The sequence below is a fragment of the Rhinolophus sinicus genome, chromosome 16, assembly GCF_057876585.1.
Source record: "Rhinolophus sinicus isolate RSI-liver-muscle chromosome 16, RSI-T2T, whole genome shotgun sequence".
Classification (NCBI taxonomy): Eukaryota; Metazoa; Chordata; class Mammalia; order Chiroptera; family Rhinolophidae; genus Rhinolophus; species Rhinolophus sinicus.
In genome coordinates, this window is record NC_142516.1 from 107,965,003 (window position 1) to 107,982,575 (window position 17,573).

Sequence of the window (17,573 nt, forward strand, 5' to 3'; positions counted from 1 at the left end):
CATCACTTCCCTGTCTTCCCCAAGAACAATGAGGACAAATTTGCTTATACTATATGTACAACTAAAAGAGCCCAAAATAGATCACACAATTTCTCCAGTGATCTTTTTTTAAAAGTGTGAATAATCTTCTCTTTAACCCCCCACCCCCACCCCGAAAGCCTTCCATAGCCCTGCATTGGTTATATGTCAAATTTTATACCTTTGTACCTTTCTATGTGTTGTTCCTCCTGTTTGGAGCACCACCAGCTTCCCTCGTTGGGAAACTCCCCTTCCATCCCCCAAAGACACCACTAAGCAGTTGGCTGCTCCCTGCAGAGCTGGCCTTGGCCTCCCCCTTGCTCCCACAGGGCAGTGTGGCACAGCGTCAGTCAGCACACTACACTTAGGTCACCAACCCAGGAAGCCTGGCTCCAAGACAAGCTGTGTCACTGTGTGTAAATTATTTACTGCCTCTCTGCCGTAGTTCCCTCATTTGTAAAATTTGTCGCTACCCTGTACACTTGTTCTGATGTGTTGTGTAATACAAATCGAGTTCTTAGAACAGTGCCTGGCACATAATAGGCATGAACTAAACATTAGCTCCTATTCATACATCTCTACTGTAGCCGTCAACATCGTATAAGCAAGGTTCAATGAGTTTCTCGTTGAACAACTACAAGATCCTGGGTTTTCTCTAAGTCAGTGGTAGAACTCAGCATAAAGAGAATCAGGGCAACTGCTTCTTACATCAGGGTTTCTAACTTTTCCTACCTTGTAGAGGTTGTGCTTTAAAACAAGGAGTCCTTCCATCCCCATTCATGACTGCATAAGCCATAATGTGTTTATAGGTGATCATGGATTTTTATTCTTTCTTGCAGGTAGGTATTTTCGTCAAACTATGGCATGCAGATGAATATGAGCTCCTTCGTAAGAATGACTCACATTTTAATAAGCTTGCTTAGGGGGTAGCCAGTTAGCTCGGTTGGTTAGAGTGTGGTGCTAATAACAGCAAGGTTGCCGGTTTGATCCCCACATGGGCTACTGTGAGTGGCGCTCTCCTTTAAAAAAAGAAAAGCTTGCTTATTAAAAAAAAAAGTCCCGTCCCTTCTCTCCCCCTAGAGCATGAGCTAAGACGTAAAGTTGAGTCAAATTTATCACGTGCTTCTGACCTTCTGAGAAATAAACCCTGGGGCACAGGTTTTCAAGTTGTCTAGTTCCTGCAAAATTATAATGGGTACGTTTGGTTTTAGAAGAACTGTCAGTTAAGGCAGCTTTTTTCCCTACACTATGACTAATAATGGCAGTTATTAAAATTGAAGCTAAAATACCTAGAATTAAGATTTTGGCAGAACACACTGATATTCCCAAGTTTTGAACATTTTAAGTATATGCCTTGATGAAATGTTCAATTCTCAGATTTTAAAAGCAAGAGGTAGAAATAAGTGACAGAAATAAAAATTATATGACAAATGTAACTTCAATGCTTCTCCTCCAATAGATCTTAAAATTACAATTAAGATAAGGGGGAAAAAAGCACGAGTCAAAGAAAAAGATTGAAAACAGCTTAGAAGATCCTTGAGGAACGAATAGAAGAGTATTTCAGGCAATTTAAATTTCCTGGGAAGATTTGTTCTTCATGAGGATATAATACTTTGAGAGTATTTTTCATCGTCAGAGTTAATCTTTCAAATCTTGCCCAAAATTCTAAGTGAAATGATTTCACTTGGCCTGGTTTTGACATGAATCTATCTCTAGTGTCCCTCTGGCTGTGCAAAAACAGGCTCACCCCTCACTGACTGAAGCAGAACCCCCTCAATGGGTGAGTTCAGTGTGTCTTCCACAATGGGCCCTGGGAACTCTCATTGCAGATCAGACTCCAGCTGGCTGTGGAGTGTGCTTGGACGCTCGCTTACATTTTCTTCCCTTACTTCTGGCTAAGGGAAGTTCTAGGCCACATGGGGTCCTTTTTTACCCAGTATAGTCTACCCAAATACAATGGAGAAAAATGGTTTCCGTGTGCAAATCAATATTGCAAAATTATTTTACTGTCTAAAGTAGCACTTGCTTCATCAGGAACAAAATCTTTCTCTACATTTAATTAATAATCATTCTAGTTCCACCTCTTACCCCCCACCTCAACTCTTTGCTTCTGTTCCTGCCCATGTTAGTGGTCCTTTCATCTACTAGTCTCTCACATGGCATGGAGTATTTGTCTATTATTAGAGAGATTCTGGGTTTCATCATAACAGCTATTCATCAATCCACTTCTGTAATTATTATCACTGTTCATGAAATTCCTTTAAAGATCCATCTATTCCCAAAGCCTACTTCCTCCCCTTTTCTCAAGTGAAACAAAGATTCTATTTATAGACTAATAAAAAAGACACTGCAGAGACGGTATAAAGATCTAAAAAAAATTCTGTGTTTATAAGTATATTTACTTATTAAGTAAAAATGATCCAGTTTCCCAAAATGTAACATAAAGTTTTTCTTCCACCAAAACTAAATAATAGAATAAAAGATGTCAAGAAGTCAAGATGTTTAATGTTAAAATATGCATATATAATGAACAATAATGAAAATGGTGGAGTATTCATTACTTTTAAGATATTATAAAAATTAAACACCTTTTAAAAGGTTCATCAAAGGCTGTTTTTTTTTTTACTTTTCTCTGAGTTTATTCTCTAAAAAGTGAACCTGTTTTACAAATGGACTATTAATGTCGCATACCAGTAGGGGGCACTAAAACATTGCTTTTAAATGTTATTAAAAGTACTTAGCGGTGAAAAAGGAATTTTTGGTAAAACGTTTTTCTTGCCCCTTAACATTAATCAGAAAACGATGAAGGACCCTGGCAAGGGGGAAGAAACACAGTTCAATTAGAAGATCAAAGCTAACAAATTACCATGACTAAGTTTGCAGAGAGAGAAACATTTTCTGTATAAAAACCAGCGTGACAACTATGTTTTAAGATGTTTAGTATTAATGAACGTTTCATGGACATAAAACTTCATGTTAGCTCTCTGACACCTCATAACCACTGTGGATAATTATGAATGGGGATCCCATTGGCAAAACTCAATTGCACGTGGTCTGCTATACACTCGGATGGTTTAGAATATATCATTTTAAAATCCTAGGTTGTAACAGCTTTCAGAATGATGATAGTTCGGGCATGGACCATTGAGCCGTCCACTTGAGGTGTGGCTGGAGCATATGACGTTCTCGGCTGTCAGTGCCACATATACCTGGGAAGACTGGACTTCTCAGCAGCCCTGCTCTCTACTGGCAGAGACAACCAACACCGTGAGGTAAATGAACATCTGGTCCTAAAAAAGTGAGTGCCCTGTTTCTTTGATTGTTTATTTCCATGAGAGAGAGGGGAAAAGCAAACCCATGCATTTCCGTTCGGTGATGGCGCACACCTAGAGAGCATGCACTGAATTTAGCCTGGCCTGTGGCATTTTTTGCCATTTGTTTTGCAAATTTTAGTAGTATGGAAAGAAACTCAGCACAGGAAAAAAGTTCCTATGGCTCTGAATATGTTACGATTTATATCAAGTACAGAGCCCAGCCCAGCTAGTCTCTAGTGGCTTGGTGCTCTGCCCCTGCCAAGATGCTGAAAGCTCTCTCTGCAAGGTAATTCAGCTGCACCGGACATGAGATGAGACAGGTTTAGATCCAGACATGGGAGCAGCTGCAGTAATGTGAGCTGAATGGAATGCGAGTGTATGTGGGGAGTGCCGATTTCAAAAGCAGGTTCTCAAAAGAGTGTTTCTCTCCCCATTCAGAGGCCTGTGTTAATATCAAGATGAGGAAAAGGGTTCTTTTCTTCCTGCTTTTCTTTTTATTGTATCTATTTGAGAAGATAGATTTTAGCTGAACCTATTGTGGTAATCATTTCATAATATAGGTAAATCAAACCATCATACTGTATGCCTTAAACTTCTATAGTGATGTATATCAATTATTTTTCAATAAAACCATGGGGGGAAAAGACTAGGAAGGGGATTCATTAAATACTGCCATCAACCCAAACAGGTGTGTGGCAAAAGGCATGGACAATGCTACTGAGACCAAGTCTCAGAGATAGAGGTCACTGAATGACAACTCACATTATCAATTGTGATTCCAAAAGGCCCAAGCTGTAGGAGGCCTGGGAGGAAGCCACAGAGGTTATGGGGAAGACCAGTGTCTACAGTCTGGGTGGACTGGATCCAACACTGGCATAGCTGAGTCCAGCTCCAGGGAAGGCTGGTCTGGCATTTGGATCCTTTATAGCCATGTGGACCACGACAGGTGGGGAGCTCGAATGCACTTTGGGTTGCTGGGTGTGGGGAGGGCTCCACATGGGTTCTGCTGGCTCCCACAGGGGAGCGCCTTAGGATCAGTTCTGTGCTTGCCTGCCTTCTTTCAATGAGCCCCCTTCACAAATCTTTTTTATCCATAGATTCTGCTTTTCCTAAATGTGATGTCTCTAAGGGCTCTCCAAAAGCCTTTGGAAGGTGGGAGAGAACTCAAGGGGCAAGGGAAGGCGAGTGGGGTCTCTTTTTCCCTCCCATTCTTACTTGTCCACAGGATGGTTTACTGAGGGCAAGGGGTGATGGACCTTGTGGATGGGCCTGGTTGAGCCCTCAGGCACTACAGATATAAGCCCCACTGGAAGGGGAGATTAAGGCCTCCATGGAACTAAGGCCATAGTGGATGGTGGATTCCCAGTCAGCAGAGACCCCTCTGACTATCTTAAAAAGTAATCCCAGGTCCTGTAAATATGCTGCATCGCCTGGGGCCAATGCCACCGGCAAGCTCCATTATGTAATTATCCCAGTTGACCCACACACAACAGGTAGGCATTATCATTCCTATTATTCAGATAAGAAACTGCCTGGGGCAATAACGCGCTCTTCTCACCAGTTGCACTGCTGTGTGTTGGGTTGGTGAAGGAGGGGTAGTAAGTGTGAGATCTAGTAACTAAAGAAGCCACGTATTACTGGCTAAGAGCACAGACTCTGGACCAGACTGCCTGTGTTGGCATCCCAGCTCCTACATTTGCTAGCTAAGTGACTCAACCACCCTGTGCCCCCATTTCCTTTCTGAATTCACAAGGAATCCGTTGTAAAGAAAACCCTCCTCCACAGGGTTTTGTGAAGATGAAATAAGTGTGTGTAGTAACAGTGCTTAGAACTATAGTCAACCCATAGTAAGTACTGGATACATGTTTTCCTCTAATCATGACCATGCTGCTTGTTCATCAACCATGCATGAGCAGATGGATTTGGTTGATACTTTGGCTCTCAAATTAGTGCTTTATTTACTTAACTGCCTTTCTGGGTTAGGGCCATTTAGTTCCTCAATGGAATGTTAAAAATCTAACCTAACCTTTGAAAAAACATAACCGATCATTTAGTCAGTGGATTAGTTTGCCAGGGCTGCCCTAACAAAATACCGCAGACGAGATGGCTTAAACAACAGAAACTGATGGTCTCATAGTTGTGGAAGCTAGAAGTCCAAGATCAAGGTGGCGACAGGATTGTTTTTTTTCTGAGGCCTCCTTTCAGATGGCCACCTTCTCGCTGTGTCCTCACACCATCTTTCTTCTGGGCGCTTGCTCTCACCCTTGTTATCTCTGTGTATAAATTTCTTATAAGGACACCAGTCAGATTGGATCAGGGCCCACCCTAACAGCCCCATTTTAACTTAATCGCATCTTTAAAGACCCTATTTCTAAATACAGTCACATTCTGAGGTTCTAGGGGCTTCAATATATAAATGTGGTGGGGGGTGAGGAGAACACAAGTCAGTCCATAAAGTCAGGTCCCTCAAACAACAAAAAAAAACTCTAGATGCACTAACATCAGGGAAAGAACACAGCAGGTGCCATTTAAAGGGAGAAGCTCAGAGCTTGGGCGCAGTCTTATCACCGGTGGGTAGTGGTAGTGGCAGTGCCATCACCCGACCGTGAGTAAGTACAGGCACCAAAGTACACTCAGGATTTTAAATTGAGCAAGATATTATGGTTTATCATTTTCCCCTAGTTTCTCTCTCCCGCTGTTGTTCTCAGATGGCTAAGAGAAGAGGGAAAGTGGTAAAGAGGCAGTGGAGGGAAGTGTGGGCTGAGAGCCATTTCAGGAACCCTGATGTGGTCCCCCTGGGATCAACTCTAGAAGGACCTGTGAATCTCTCTGGAAAATAAGAGAAAGTATAATACTTTATCCATTATGATCACTTTAAAAATTTCTCCATGGGGTGGCTGGTTAGCTCAGTTGGTTAGAGTGCAATGCTCATAACACCAGGGTTGCCAGTTCGATCCCTTCCTGGGCCACTGTGAGCTGTTGGGGGAAAAGACTAGGACTACTATTGGACTTGGACCTGATGGGTCTTGGAAAAACACACTTAAAATAAATAAAAGTTTAAAAAAATGTCTCCATCATGATCCATTTAAAAATAATTTTTCCGTTATGACCAGTTCAAGAATTTATCAGCAAAGGCAGCTAAGAAGGTCCTTGTGAATGAAAAATGTTCACACTTTCAAATGTTTCTTGCTAACATTTACATTACAAATTCTTACCTTGACTGTGTAACTTTAACAACTTCTTTTGTTTTTGTTTTTGTTTTTTTAATTTCAGGTCTTCCTGATTTCTAATTTAAGAGGATTTCATGGTCTCATCAATTTTTATTTATTAGTGACTAAATTTGTTGTACATTTTAAATGGACTGTGAAAATAAGTGAATTTATGATCTTTTAACAGAATCCTAGTGTATATAAATAGGAACATGAGGGCGTGTGCGCATATGTATGTACACACACACACACACACAACCCACACACACACACAAACTGACACGTGGTTTTATAGTACAATTGCCAAGAATAACTAATCTAGAAATAACTGTAGAATCTGATAATACAGGTGGTATTTCTGGTTAGAAATAATTTATCTACATGAACAGACATGAATCCTTTTTAATTTTAACAGTGAACATTAAAATTAAGCTATTGCCTCCTTCCTAAGTAAGTATTTAAATAGTCATAAAATAATCAAACCTAGAAAAAAAGATCTGGGACTTTGAAGTCATTATATTCCAACTCCCCTTAAGTAGTATACTATTGTTGTTATTATTGTTCTGTATGTTTTTTTCTTTTTTTTTATAAGACAGTTAATTTTATAGGACTTTTTGTTTTCTCTTCATGAAAAAGTCACTTGTCTCTAGTTTTTATGTTTCTTAGAGGCAACATCTAACGCTTATAAAACATGGGGTGTCTAAGTGGGTTTAGTTTTTAAGAATTTCACCCAAAAGAAGAATGCCAGAAAACCAAAGAATACATTCTATCGATTCTCTTTTGCAACTATTTTAGAGAAATTTGCTCTATTGTTAAAGTTGTGCTGCTTTCTATGATAACATTATCTGTTAAGTTGAAGCTGCCAGTACCATCATCAGCTAAACTCCCAAAATGAGTCACCTAACTTTATTTTTAACTGCTTTTTAATTGCCTGCTGAGACTATCAAGAATAAGAGCTTTTTTTTTTTTTTTTTTTTTTTTTAAGGAGGGCGCAGCTCACACTGGCCCATGCAGATGGAACCAGCAAACTTGGTGTTATTAGCACCGTGCTCTAACCAACAGAGCTAACCGGCCACCCCCTATAAGAGCATTTTAAAATCCTTTACATCAAAGTTTTGGTATATCAGACCACATAAAAGGGTGAGTCAAAGGTTCAGAATTCTCAAGTCATTTCCATGTTTTTCTTTTAAAATTCAGCTGTAGGGCATGTAGTAAAAATCCCTGAGATTTGAGACTTTTCCTAAATTCTTGGTATGACATTCAGTGCATGTTATACACATTCTTTCTGAATTCACAAAGAATCCGTTGGACTTTAGCAACTAATGTGCACAATACTCGAGCAGGAAGGAGCCATATTAGGATTTTGAACAAATATCAGTGATTTAGAAATCAGGTATTTACCTAAGTTAAAGTAATTCATATTGTAACAAAAACCTACCCACGAAGTTGTACCAATGTCAAAGAACAAACATTTCATCCTGTTTCAAACCACTTTAAGACATTATTTTAATCCTTACAAAACCTCTTTGAGGGATGTAGGTGGGAAGTCATAGCAAGAGAAAATTCAAAATGTAGACTAAATTGAACACTGCTTAGGGAATAAAAGAGCTTCTAGTTGATTGTGCTTTGTTGATTTTCTGCTTTTCTTGCAAGATCCATTGGTGATTTCACTTTATCATATTTTGCAGGTAGGACCCACATCATGGCATACTCGTTAAAATGGATACCATGATCCGTCAGAGAACCACCGTATTTCCACCACTTTCTATTCACACAAGTCTTGGCTGAAGACAAGTGAGGGACAAAACGGGATGTGCTTTCACATCCAAGTGGAGGCATTCTGCTCTTTTCTCCGCTTTCCTTCCCCAGGCCTTGCCAGGCTTCTAATACGGCTGTCTACAATGTACAGTGAAAAATCAAATTAAGTATCAAATTTACAGCTATTAAGGAAGAGAATATATATGGATGATTAATTGATTTTACTTGGTTATCACACAAAAGTTGGCATTAACCTTCGACATCTGCTGCCTCTCACCTCAATTGGGTGCATTGGCTCATATTCAATGGGTCGTTAAATCTAGGATATCTCCTCAGGAGCTTCATCTTCAAAGTATAACAGATAACACATAAATGTAGGCATAACATTTACATATGCTCTACATAAATATTAACTTATAGATGGTAAAACAGAAGAGATTCTTTTATAACTTCAGAGACAATTGGTGAAAGACTGTGGTTTTGTTTTCCACATTTCTGTTTAAATAAATGTTATTGCATTAGACAAAATTATCTAATAAAGTGTTGCAGATAGAAAAATGCAAAAAACAAAAACTAGAACATCTCCTGGATATGGGAAAACACCAAAGAGTGATTTTCCTTTTGTGATTCATTGGCAATTTCAACTGTTCCTGGCTGAAAGGAAAGGAGCCAAAGATAAGCTCTTCTGACTAATACTGGCTTCTAGTCTGTGGTTTAGCGAGGCTGCCTATACTTCTCTGGGATGTGAGGCTGAAGACGGAGAACACTGCCTAAACCCTTAGCTGAAGGATGTTTTATTCATGCTTTTTATGAAAACGGGGGGCATTGAGATAAGATCCCACCCCATTCCCAGAGTAAGTTTTCCTAAAGATGCTTTAAAAATATTTCTGATATTTTATGCTCATGTGGCGCTGGAGGGGGCACTTTCGAATTCAAAATGGACAGGAGCACAAGGATTTTGTTTGTTTTGCTTTTAATTTTGTTTATTGTTTCATGAAAGTAAACCTTATAGCTTCGACCAATCCCCAGCAGGTTCAGCAATAGAGCTGGAGTCAAAGTATTGAAATAAGTAAGGACCTCTCCCCACCCCAGGAGAACTGTAAAATCTACTCATTTGTTCTAATCTAACTCCAAGCTTCTTAAACTCAGATGAGGAAAGGCTTTTTTGGATAAAAATCCAATGCTAATCACTTTCTTCGGTGGGGATAGAGCTCCATATAGCTGTAGGGCTTGATTGGATGTGCCTTTAATCAGGATAAGGAGAATTTTGGAAAGAGTTCCAGGTAAGCCAACCATTCTGGAAGGGCAGGTTGCTCTCACCACATACAATCTGAGGCTGCCTGTGCAAATAAGCCAGAAGTGCTAATGGCTTGAAACCCCCCACATCATACAAATGCAAACATCAGCATTATTATTGTTATTTATGTTCTATCCCTGGGCTTCTTTCATTAACATAAACAGAACAGGTTTCAGGCAGAGCTGATGGCTGACAATGATCCCACTCCCCATCCCCCCAAAAAAGCCCAAATATCAATTTTCTGGGAAAAAAATTGAATCAAATTATGTCTGGTTAATTTCTAGAAAAGTGCTCTAGAAAAATCCCAACATTTTATGGAGGCAAAAGTATAATATTAAACAGGACATGAGCTCTAGATTTTGATAATGGTAGGTTCATGATGATTATACTTAGATAACTTCTAAAATAAGACCTTAGGTAAGTTTCTTAGTTCTTTGTACCTCAGTTTCAATTTCGGTTAAATGTGAATCATAATAACTCCTACATTTTTGGGTGGTTTTAAGGACTGATTTAGATAATAGCTATAAGTGCTTAGTTTATACTGACTGTTGAAAAAAACCCAGTCATTTTAATTAACACTGGGCATAAAGAAAATAATTTTTATGTGTATATTCTGATTCTGGATATAAAAATGATTTATGGTTTAGAACTGCAGACATTTTGAAACAAGAGAGATATACTTCTATTTATCAATTTATATATCATGTTGTTACATATGATATAGTAATTTGGAAAATGGAGGAGGAGATCTCACCAACTTAGTCTTGAATTGTGGAAAGAGGAGGTTTTCCAGGTTGGAATCTTCCAGTATGCAGGCTTGCAATATATACAGCTGTCAAATGTTCTGTTTTCAGTTTGTGTTCAAACACAAAGTTAGTTAAAGATAGGAGAGATATCAGGTTTTCCTCCAGCACGGTATCAGAGATCAGCTCATTAGAAATCCCATTTTTAAATGTTAAACCTTAGAATATAGAATATTTCAGTGTGTGTTTAAAGGCTGTATTTACCACAAAATAGAAACCTGATATATTGGAGAAATACTCACCATTTGTCTGTGTTTACTCTCTGGCACAGCAGACTTTGCATATGGGTGGGCCCTGTGAGTCAGCCAAATCTGAAATTTGATAAACTCTTACCTCCTGTTTTTATACCATAACTGACACAGCCAGTGACTATCCGTATCATATTAAGAACACATGTACTCTAACTACACACTCATTACATCTTGTTATTGATTTTTATCAACAAATGACAAGCAACATGGTTACTATAAAATGCTAGCAGTTTCTTCTTCCTTCATTCTTTCATTACTGTCATGGGCTCTCTAAGTGATTTGTTTACAATCACATTTGACTCTGTTTCCCTACTATAATGTTATGGAAATAGGGTGATTTGATTTGAAAAAACTGATTATTGTAAAACAGGAATCAATTCTTACTGCTTAACTTGAACATTCATACATATTAGTTTTCCAAGTAAATAAGTAAAATGCCTTGTTAAACTTCCTTTCTGCCAAAAATGTACTACCATCTGTGTTCTACATGGCAGCATTTTCTTATTTAATACATATGCTCCCCCTCACCCCCCCGTTTGGAAGCATGTTAAGAACTTTAATATGACATGAAACAGAAATAAAATAGTGAAAACACATTGTGTTTCAAGCATGAATGCAAAATTCAGATTCATGACATTCAAAGAATTTGGGATTTCATGTGCCATCCATTAATTTTGTGGCAATTCTGAGTCCTTAATGTTAGAAAAATATTTTAATTGTAATGTGTATACAGTTTGGGGTTTAAGAGTTATTTTACTGTCTCAGAGAGTTAAAGCCCTAGTGTTTAAGATAGGTTGGATTTCATCAAAAATTCTGAAAACCTCGTTAGAAAAGGTAATGTGAAAAGCAATGCAACAGAAGGCAAAAGATTTGGTCTGAATGCTAGGAGGTCCAAATTCTGGTCTCAGCACTTCACCAACTGTACAGCCCTGGGCAAGTCACTTAACTTTTCAGTGTCTCTGTTTTCTTACCTGTAAAATGAAAGTTTGTGTTAGACCAATAATGATCGCCTATAAATTCATTCCCCAGATAAAACCACAGCAAACGCTTTGAGCGGACAGTAATACCTTACAACTTTTTAAATACTGTATCACCAGCATTGTTGTAATGTCATTACAAATGTTTTGTCCACTTTATTTTAAATGACTACATAAGATTCTACCTTACAGATATGCCATTATTTATTTAGCCATTCTCTATTGTTGGTTATTTAGATTATCTACAAATACATTTAAGAATTCCTATAGAAATCCACAAGTAGTCTTTCACTAACACTTCAAGTGAAGGAACAGAGGTTATCGAAGCTGAGAAACATCGGCTATTCATAACAGAGTTGAAAATATGGAATATCTGGTTCATGACTTGCCCAATCCTTCTCCTTCGTTACAGATTAGGAAGCACCATTTTTATATGTGATAGACAAATAATCTGATGTAGCCTGGGTCTTTTATCCATTTCAGGCAAGATTATCCCAACTCCAAGGTTTGGTGGCCAGAGTTCATACTCCCTGTGGATGGTGCATTTATTTAGTTTCTCTACCTCATCTTATTATTTTTCTTCAAAACGCTGCTGATAATAATATTTCAGTTTTTTTCCTGCTTTAGCAGTCCTTGTATCCATGAAATACTTTGTGTGTAATTCCTCCAAAAAAATATTGTTAGTGTTCATTGCCAATTATTTAAGAACGACATAGTCTTAACTTTGACATCAAATATCATATAAAGGAAAATAAAATCAACCGTTTATAACCTCAAGGAGTTTGCTATCAAAGCAATGTATTCTAAGATGTTCAGCATCTGGCATGTACATAGTAGGCACTTTATAAATATTTGTTGAATGAACAACAAAATCCAAAGGATATTATCTCTCAAGAAAAATGAATGCCTACTTCTGATATTAGATATTAACTATGGTACTACTTAATCTGCCAGCTTTCAGGACATTGGTTTAAGAACCCAAAACTGTATTTTTTCAGATTATTATTTTCTATGTGCAAACTGAAGAAAGGCTGTTTTAGGTTGATAGTACTACCTGTTAATAATTCAGACAAAATATTGAAATGGACAGTTGTTGGGGAAAGGGAATGTGAAGTATGATGCTCAGTGTCATGACCGGAAAAAAAAGCATCCAGGCTTTTCACTTACTCATTTAAGAATTCCTTAAATTACCTATTTTTATGAGTAAGAATTTAAACCAGAAATCGGTGTGTTGATGGTGAGGGGTAAATGTAGAAGTTTCTGCCTGGGAATTGATCAAAGGTAACCATCTCTCAGTCTTCCTGTCAAGGATGATGCAATAATTACTCTGAAAACCAGGCAGAGCAAAGAACACCATATTGGTGAGAGGGGCTCTGTGAGAATAAATTTCCTTTTTCATTCTAATTGTCCTAACCTGACACGAAAAATTTTTCTTCTCAGTCTGGACACATGCACCAACTAATAATTGATAATCATTAGAAAAAGTTTTCAAAGGAAACAGCCATCACAAAAAATACTAAAGGAGAAAAGAAATGAAACTTTTTCTTTAAAGCAGAACTATGGTAGTGCCAACCTAGATACTTTGGCATGCTTCAAAGAGAGAGAAAATGTTTATTTACATTTTTGACTTAAAAAAACCCCACTTCTTTTGTAATCTTTCTTTTCATTATCTTACTATCACCATAACCTTTTTGTGTTTGCTTTTTAAATCTTTTAAATCGAAACTTCAGTAGAGTTCATCTAACTAAAATGACTAAATCTGTAGGATTGACTGGGAGCACATCACAAAGTTTTATAGTGGTTATCTCTATGCTGGGATTACAGAATATTTATAATTTTCCATCTGTGCGTTGAGAAGATTATTGATAGGAGAGCAAGAAATTGAAGCTCTAGCCCTGGTCTTGGGCCATAGGGCCTTGGGCAAATCAGTTGGGTAATCTGTGCCTCAATTTCCTTATCTATAAATTAAAGGGGCCACCAAGTAGCTTGATACAGTACTCATGGAGGGCAAATTTGGCAGTGTGTCTCAAAATTATAAATGCATTTAACTGCTGACGCTGTGATCTCTTTTCTAGAAATTCCTCCTATAGATATACTTGGACAGATGCAAACTCGGTTATATAAGGTTATTCATTACAGAATAGCTTGTGATAATTGAAGACTGGAAACACGACAAATATTTCCCAGTACTCTACAGTTCAGTAAATTGATACCTACAAAGGCATGGTAGGAAGCTATAAACACCTTTTAACATATATTTTTAATTTTTTTGACCTACAAGTATGTGTCAGGGACATTGGTGCTGTAGGATTCTGAGCCTGCTTCAAGTCAAATTTTTAAAAAAGACCAAAATGAAGCAAACTATGCCATTCAAAGAAACAATCAGGCAGGATAGCCCAGAAGATTCCAAGGATTTGGGCAAAGTATGTAAGAAAATTCAATCAAATACTCTCCCTCCATTGAGGCCCTGAAAAACCGGAATTGAAGGCAAGGCCAAATTTGCAGCTGGCTTCCTTTGCCAAGAATGATCCACTAGGGCACCGCCTATTTGTAGGGTGCGGCCGTCTGGATTGGGGGCTGCCTCTGCATAATGTAATTGGAAAGGTTGAGGGGTAGCAACAGTTCGACATTAGGTCCTTCCTTTGAGCTCACCATCTGGGTTACTGAGGTCCCCTAGCGGCTAGCAGAGAAGGCCCGAATTGTCCAAACTTGACAGTAAACTCAAAAAAGAGAGCATAAGGGGAAGAGGATGGGAACCAGCCCTATCCTCAATTCACCAGGTTTACCAAACGCCCACGCCCAGTATCATTCGGAAACTGTCGTGATAAGTGGATTATGAAGAAATATGAGTAAGTGGACTAGGGAGATAATAGTGAAAATGTAAAGGAAGAAATCAATTTCTTAAGTCTTCAAACTTTACAAGAGGCCTACTTTTCTTAAGATGTCATTGTTTTTTCAATTGAATTACCTGGAAAAAAATGAGTTTTTTCTTTTTCTTTCTTTCTTTCTTTCTTTCTTTCTTTCTTTCTTTCTTTCTTTCTTTCTTTCTTTTTTTTTTTTTAAGAATTGGGAGCTGTCATTTTGGACAAGATATTTTAAACCCTGTCAATCTTCCATCCTAAGTGATCCCATCCCTCTGAAAGGAAATGCCTTCCATATTCCTCCTAAAAATGCAAAGCAAAACAAAACTTGAAAACTGTTTCTTCTGCTCCCTGAGACACAAGGACCATTGTCTTCCTACCTTTGCCCCCACTGATCTCTACAGGACGTCCTGGACCTGGAGCCCAGATGGGGAAAGATGGGGTGGGTGGGTTGATTGACGCACGAGGCAAGCAGCCTAAAGGAACCTGGGGGTGGGGCAGGACTGTGCCCCAAGACTCTTGAGTTTTCAGTTCTCAACAACTCATCGTTTTCATTCTAAACAGCAAAGAAATTACAATCAAACAGTTAAACTTAAGAGTCAGAATTAACGTGACAAGTTTATGTGTAAATGCTGTCCTCTTACTCCTTCCCCGCCATCCCTGGACTGACTCGGTGGATAGTATGCGATTCCTGTCCAGGAGAAGAGGTTCCCACGGACGGCATGAGGTCTAGGATGCCTTTGCGACTGCGTGTGCGTGTGAAAAAGCACTATTTCGCTGCGCCGCGCCCTTTCCCCTCATTTCTAGCCTTTTAGGTCAAGAATGGAGTGAGTGAATCCGGATAGTGGCTGCCGGGCTGGGCGACTGGCCCCGGGCTAGACCGAACCGCAGAGGCTCAGTTAAGGGGTGCGGACAGGTGGGTTCCGGGCGCGGAGGCGGTGGGAGGGTGCTCGTCGCGCGGATTTGACCACCACGGTCCCGGCGCCCGGGGCCCTGTGCGACCGTCGCCGGGGCAGGACGACTTGAAAGATCACGGAGAAAGAAAACACCAAAACAAAACCCACCGACTGCCCCACGTTTCTTTGCAAAGAAACCGTGGGTGGAGCCCAGAGCTGGACTATTTATTGAGTAGAATTCCGCGAGGTCGTCTCCGCCCACCCACCCAGCGCCCCCAGAGCTCTGCGCGTCCCACATCCCCAAAGTGGAGCTTCACTCCACTTTGGGCTCGGAGCGGAGGTCGAGACAAAGTGAGCGACTTCTTCCACGGGTGCTTCCAGAGTACTAGGCTTTGCTCCTCAATAGTAAACAAAGTGTCGCCGCCGCCTCCACGCTCTTTTGCCTCCTAGCAATCAAACACTGAGACGGGCGAGAGACTCACAGAAACATTTGAGAATTACCAGAAAATAATAAGCCATCCAAAATAAAAATAAAAAGAGAGAGTGTGTGAGAGAGAAAAACACCCCACTACCCCCCACCAACTCACTGCCACCTCCCGGTGGAAAATCGGCCCCCGCCCAGGACTGCGTCCACTGGCTGCCTGGGCGGCGGTGCCGCGCGCTCATTGGCCGCCCGGGCTGTTAGTCAGGGGCGGGCCGGCGTGCGCGCCGCTGCGGGCGGGGGGTGGCGGCAGATCCCGTAAGTCCGGAGGCCGCGTAGTAGCTGCAGCCTTCGCCGCCGCCGCCACATTCAACAGGCAGCAGCGCCGCAGTCGCGCCGCCCGGGAGAGCGAGCGGCTCGCGGCGTCGGTCCGTCCTCCGGTCCGCGGGCCCTGTCAGCAGGAGCGCGGCGCCGGCGCTGTCCGGGCCCGGCGACACTGGTCAGCCGTCCCGTCGGTGCAGCGGACTCGGAGGAGCCTAGATGTTGATGGACTCGCGAAGTTAAGTTCTGGGCTCGCGCTTCCACTACAGCGCGCCTTCCTCCCGGTTTCCATCCGCCGGCGGCACCGACTTCGCCCCCACCCCCCACCAATCTCGGACGGGCTCTTCGCGCCCTCTTCCCCTTGGCCCCCAGTGCCTCGCTTTACCCCTTGGTTCTACCGCAGCTGGGGGAGGGGCGGGGGTCACCATGGCCGAAGCGCCCCAGGTGGTGGAGATCGACCCGGACTTCGAGCCGCTTCCGCGGCCGCGCTCGTGCACCTGGCCGCTGCCCAGGCCGGAGTTTAGCCAGTCCAACTCGGCCACCTCCAGCCCGGCGCCGTCGGGCGGCGCGGCCGCGAACCCCGACGCCGCGGCAGGCCTGCCCTCGGCCTCGGCGGGCGCTGTCAACGCTGACTTCATGAGCAACCTGAGCCTGCTGGAAGAGAGCGGGGACTTCCAGCAGGCGCCCGGCTCCGTGGCGGCGGCCGCGGCAGCGGCCGCGGTAGCGGCGGCGGCGGCCGCCGCAGCTGCCGCCACCGGGGGGCTGTGCGGGGACTTCCAGGGCCCGGAGGCGGGCTGCCTGCACCCAGCGCCGCCGCAGCCCCCGCCTCCCGGGCCGCTGTCGCAGCACCCGCCTGTTCCCCCGGCCGCCGCGGGCCCTCTCGCGGGGCAGCCGCGCAAGAGTAGTTCGTCCCGCCGCAACGCGTGGGGCAACCTATCCTACGCAGACCTCATCACCAAGGCCATCGAGAGCTCCGCGGAGAAGCGGCTCACACTGTCGCAAATCTACGAATGGATGGTCAAGAGTGTGCCCTACTTCAAGGATAAGGGAGACAGTAACAGCTCGGCCGGCTGGAAGGTGAGTGGTCTTGGGGCACATGGTCGGATGGAGGAGGGGGCGCAGGGACTTCTCTGCCGGCACTTGAGGTCGGAGTAGGGCAGATGAGGGGGTGGCTGTGCAAGTTTCCTTGTCCTGAAAGTGCAGGGCACACGAGCAGCGCGTGCAGGGAGCAGGCGAGAAGTGGCAGATGTAGGTTGTAGGCTTGCTTGGGACGGGTTGGGGGACTGGATAAGTGTGCGCGCGCTCAAATGCGAGTTGGAGTGGGACGGGGAACGGGCTCGTTTGGAAACTGAGGGAGTGAAAAAAGTACAACAAGTGACATCAGCGGGCAGAAAATTTCGCCAGTAAAAGAAGGTGATTCACTGGGAGCTGCTCCCCCACGGCCGGT

General features: G+C 42.1%; 2 protein-coding genes across 4 annotated transcripts in view; both read left to right on the plus strand.

Moving 5' to 3' along the window:
- Positions 1 to 11,246, plus strand: part of LOC109456928 (uncharacterized) — a 32,067-nt gene extending 20,821 nt beyond the window's left edge. For all 3 annotated transcript variants that reach the window (XM_088793121.1, XM_088793119.1, XM_088793120.1), the window contains 3 exons: positions 3,120 to 3,316; positions 7,527 to 7,681; positions 8,230 to 11,246. In XM_088793121.1, the coding sequence (XP_088649247.1) occupies positions 3,120 to 3,166 (47 nt within the window). In that variant the 3' untranslated portion in view covers positions 3,167 to 3,316; positions 7,527 to 7,681; positions 8,230 to 11,246. The remainder of the gene's footprint in view (positions 1 to 3,119; positions 3,317 to 7,526; positions 7,682 to 8,229) is intronic.
- Positions 11,247 to 16,103: 4,857 nt separating this feature from the next.
- Positions 16,104 to 17,573, plus strand: part of FOXO1 (forkhead box O1) — a 90,887-nt gene continuing 89,417 nt past the window's right edge. Inside the window, exon 1 of the mRNA XM_019749470.3 lies at positions 16,104 to 17,203. Within this exon, the coding sequence (XP_019605029.2) occupies positions 16,553 to 17,203 (651 nt within the window). The 5' untranslated portion in view covers positions 16,104 to 16,552. The remainder of the gene's footprint in view (positions 17,204 to 17,573) is intronic.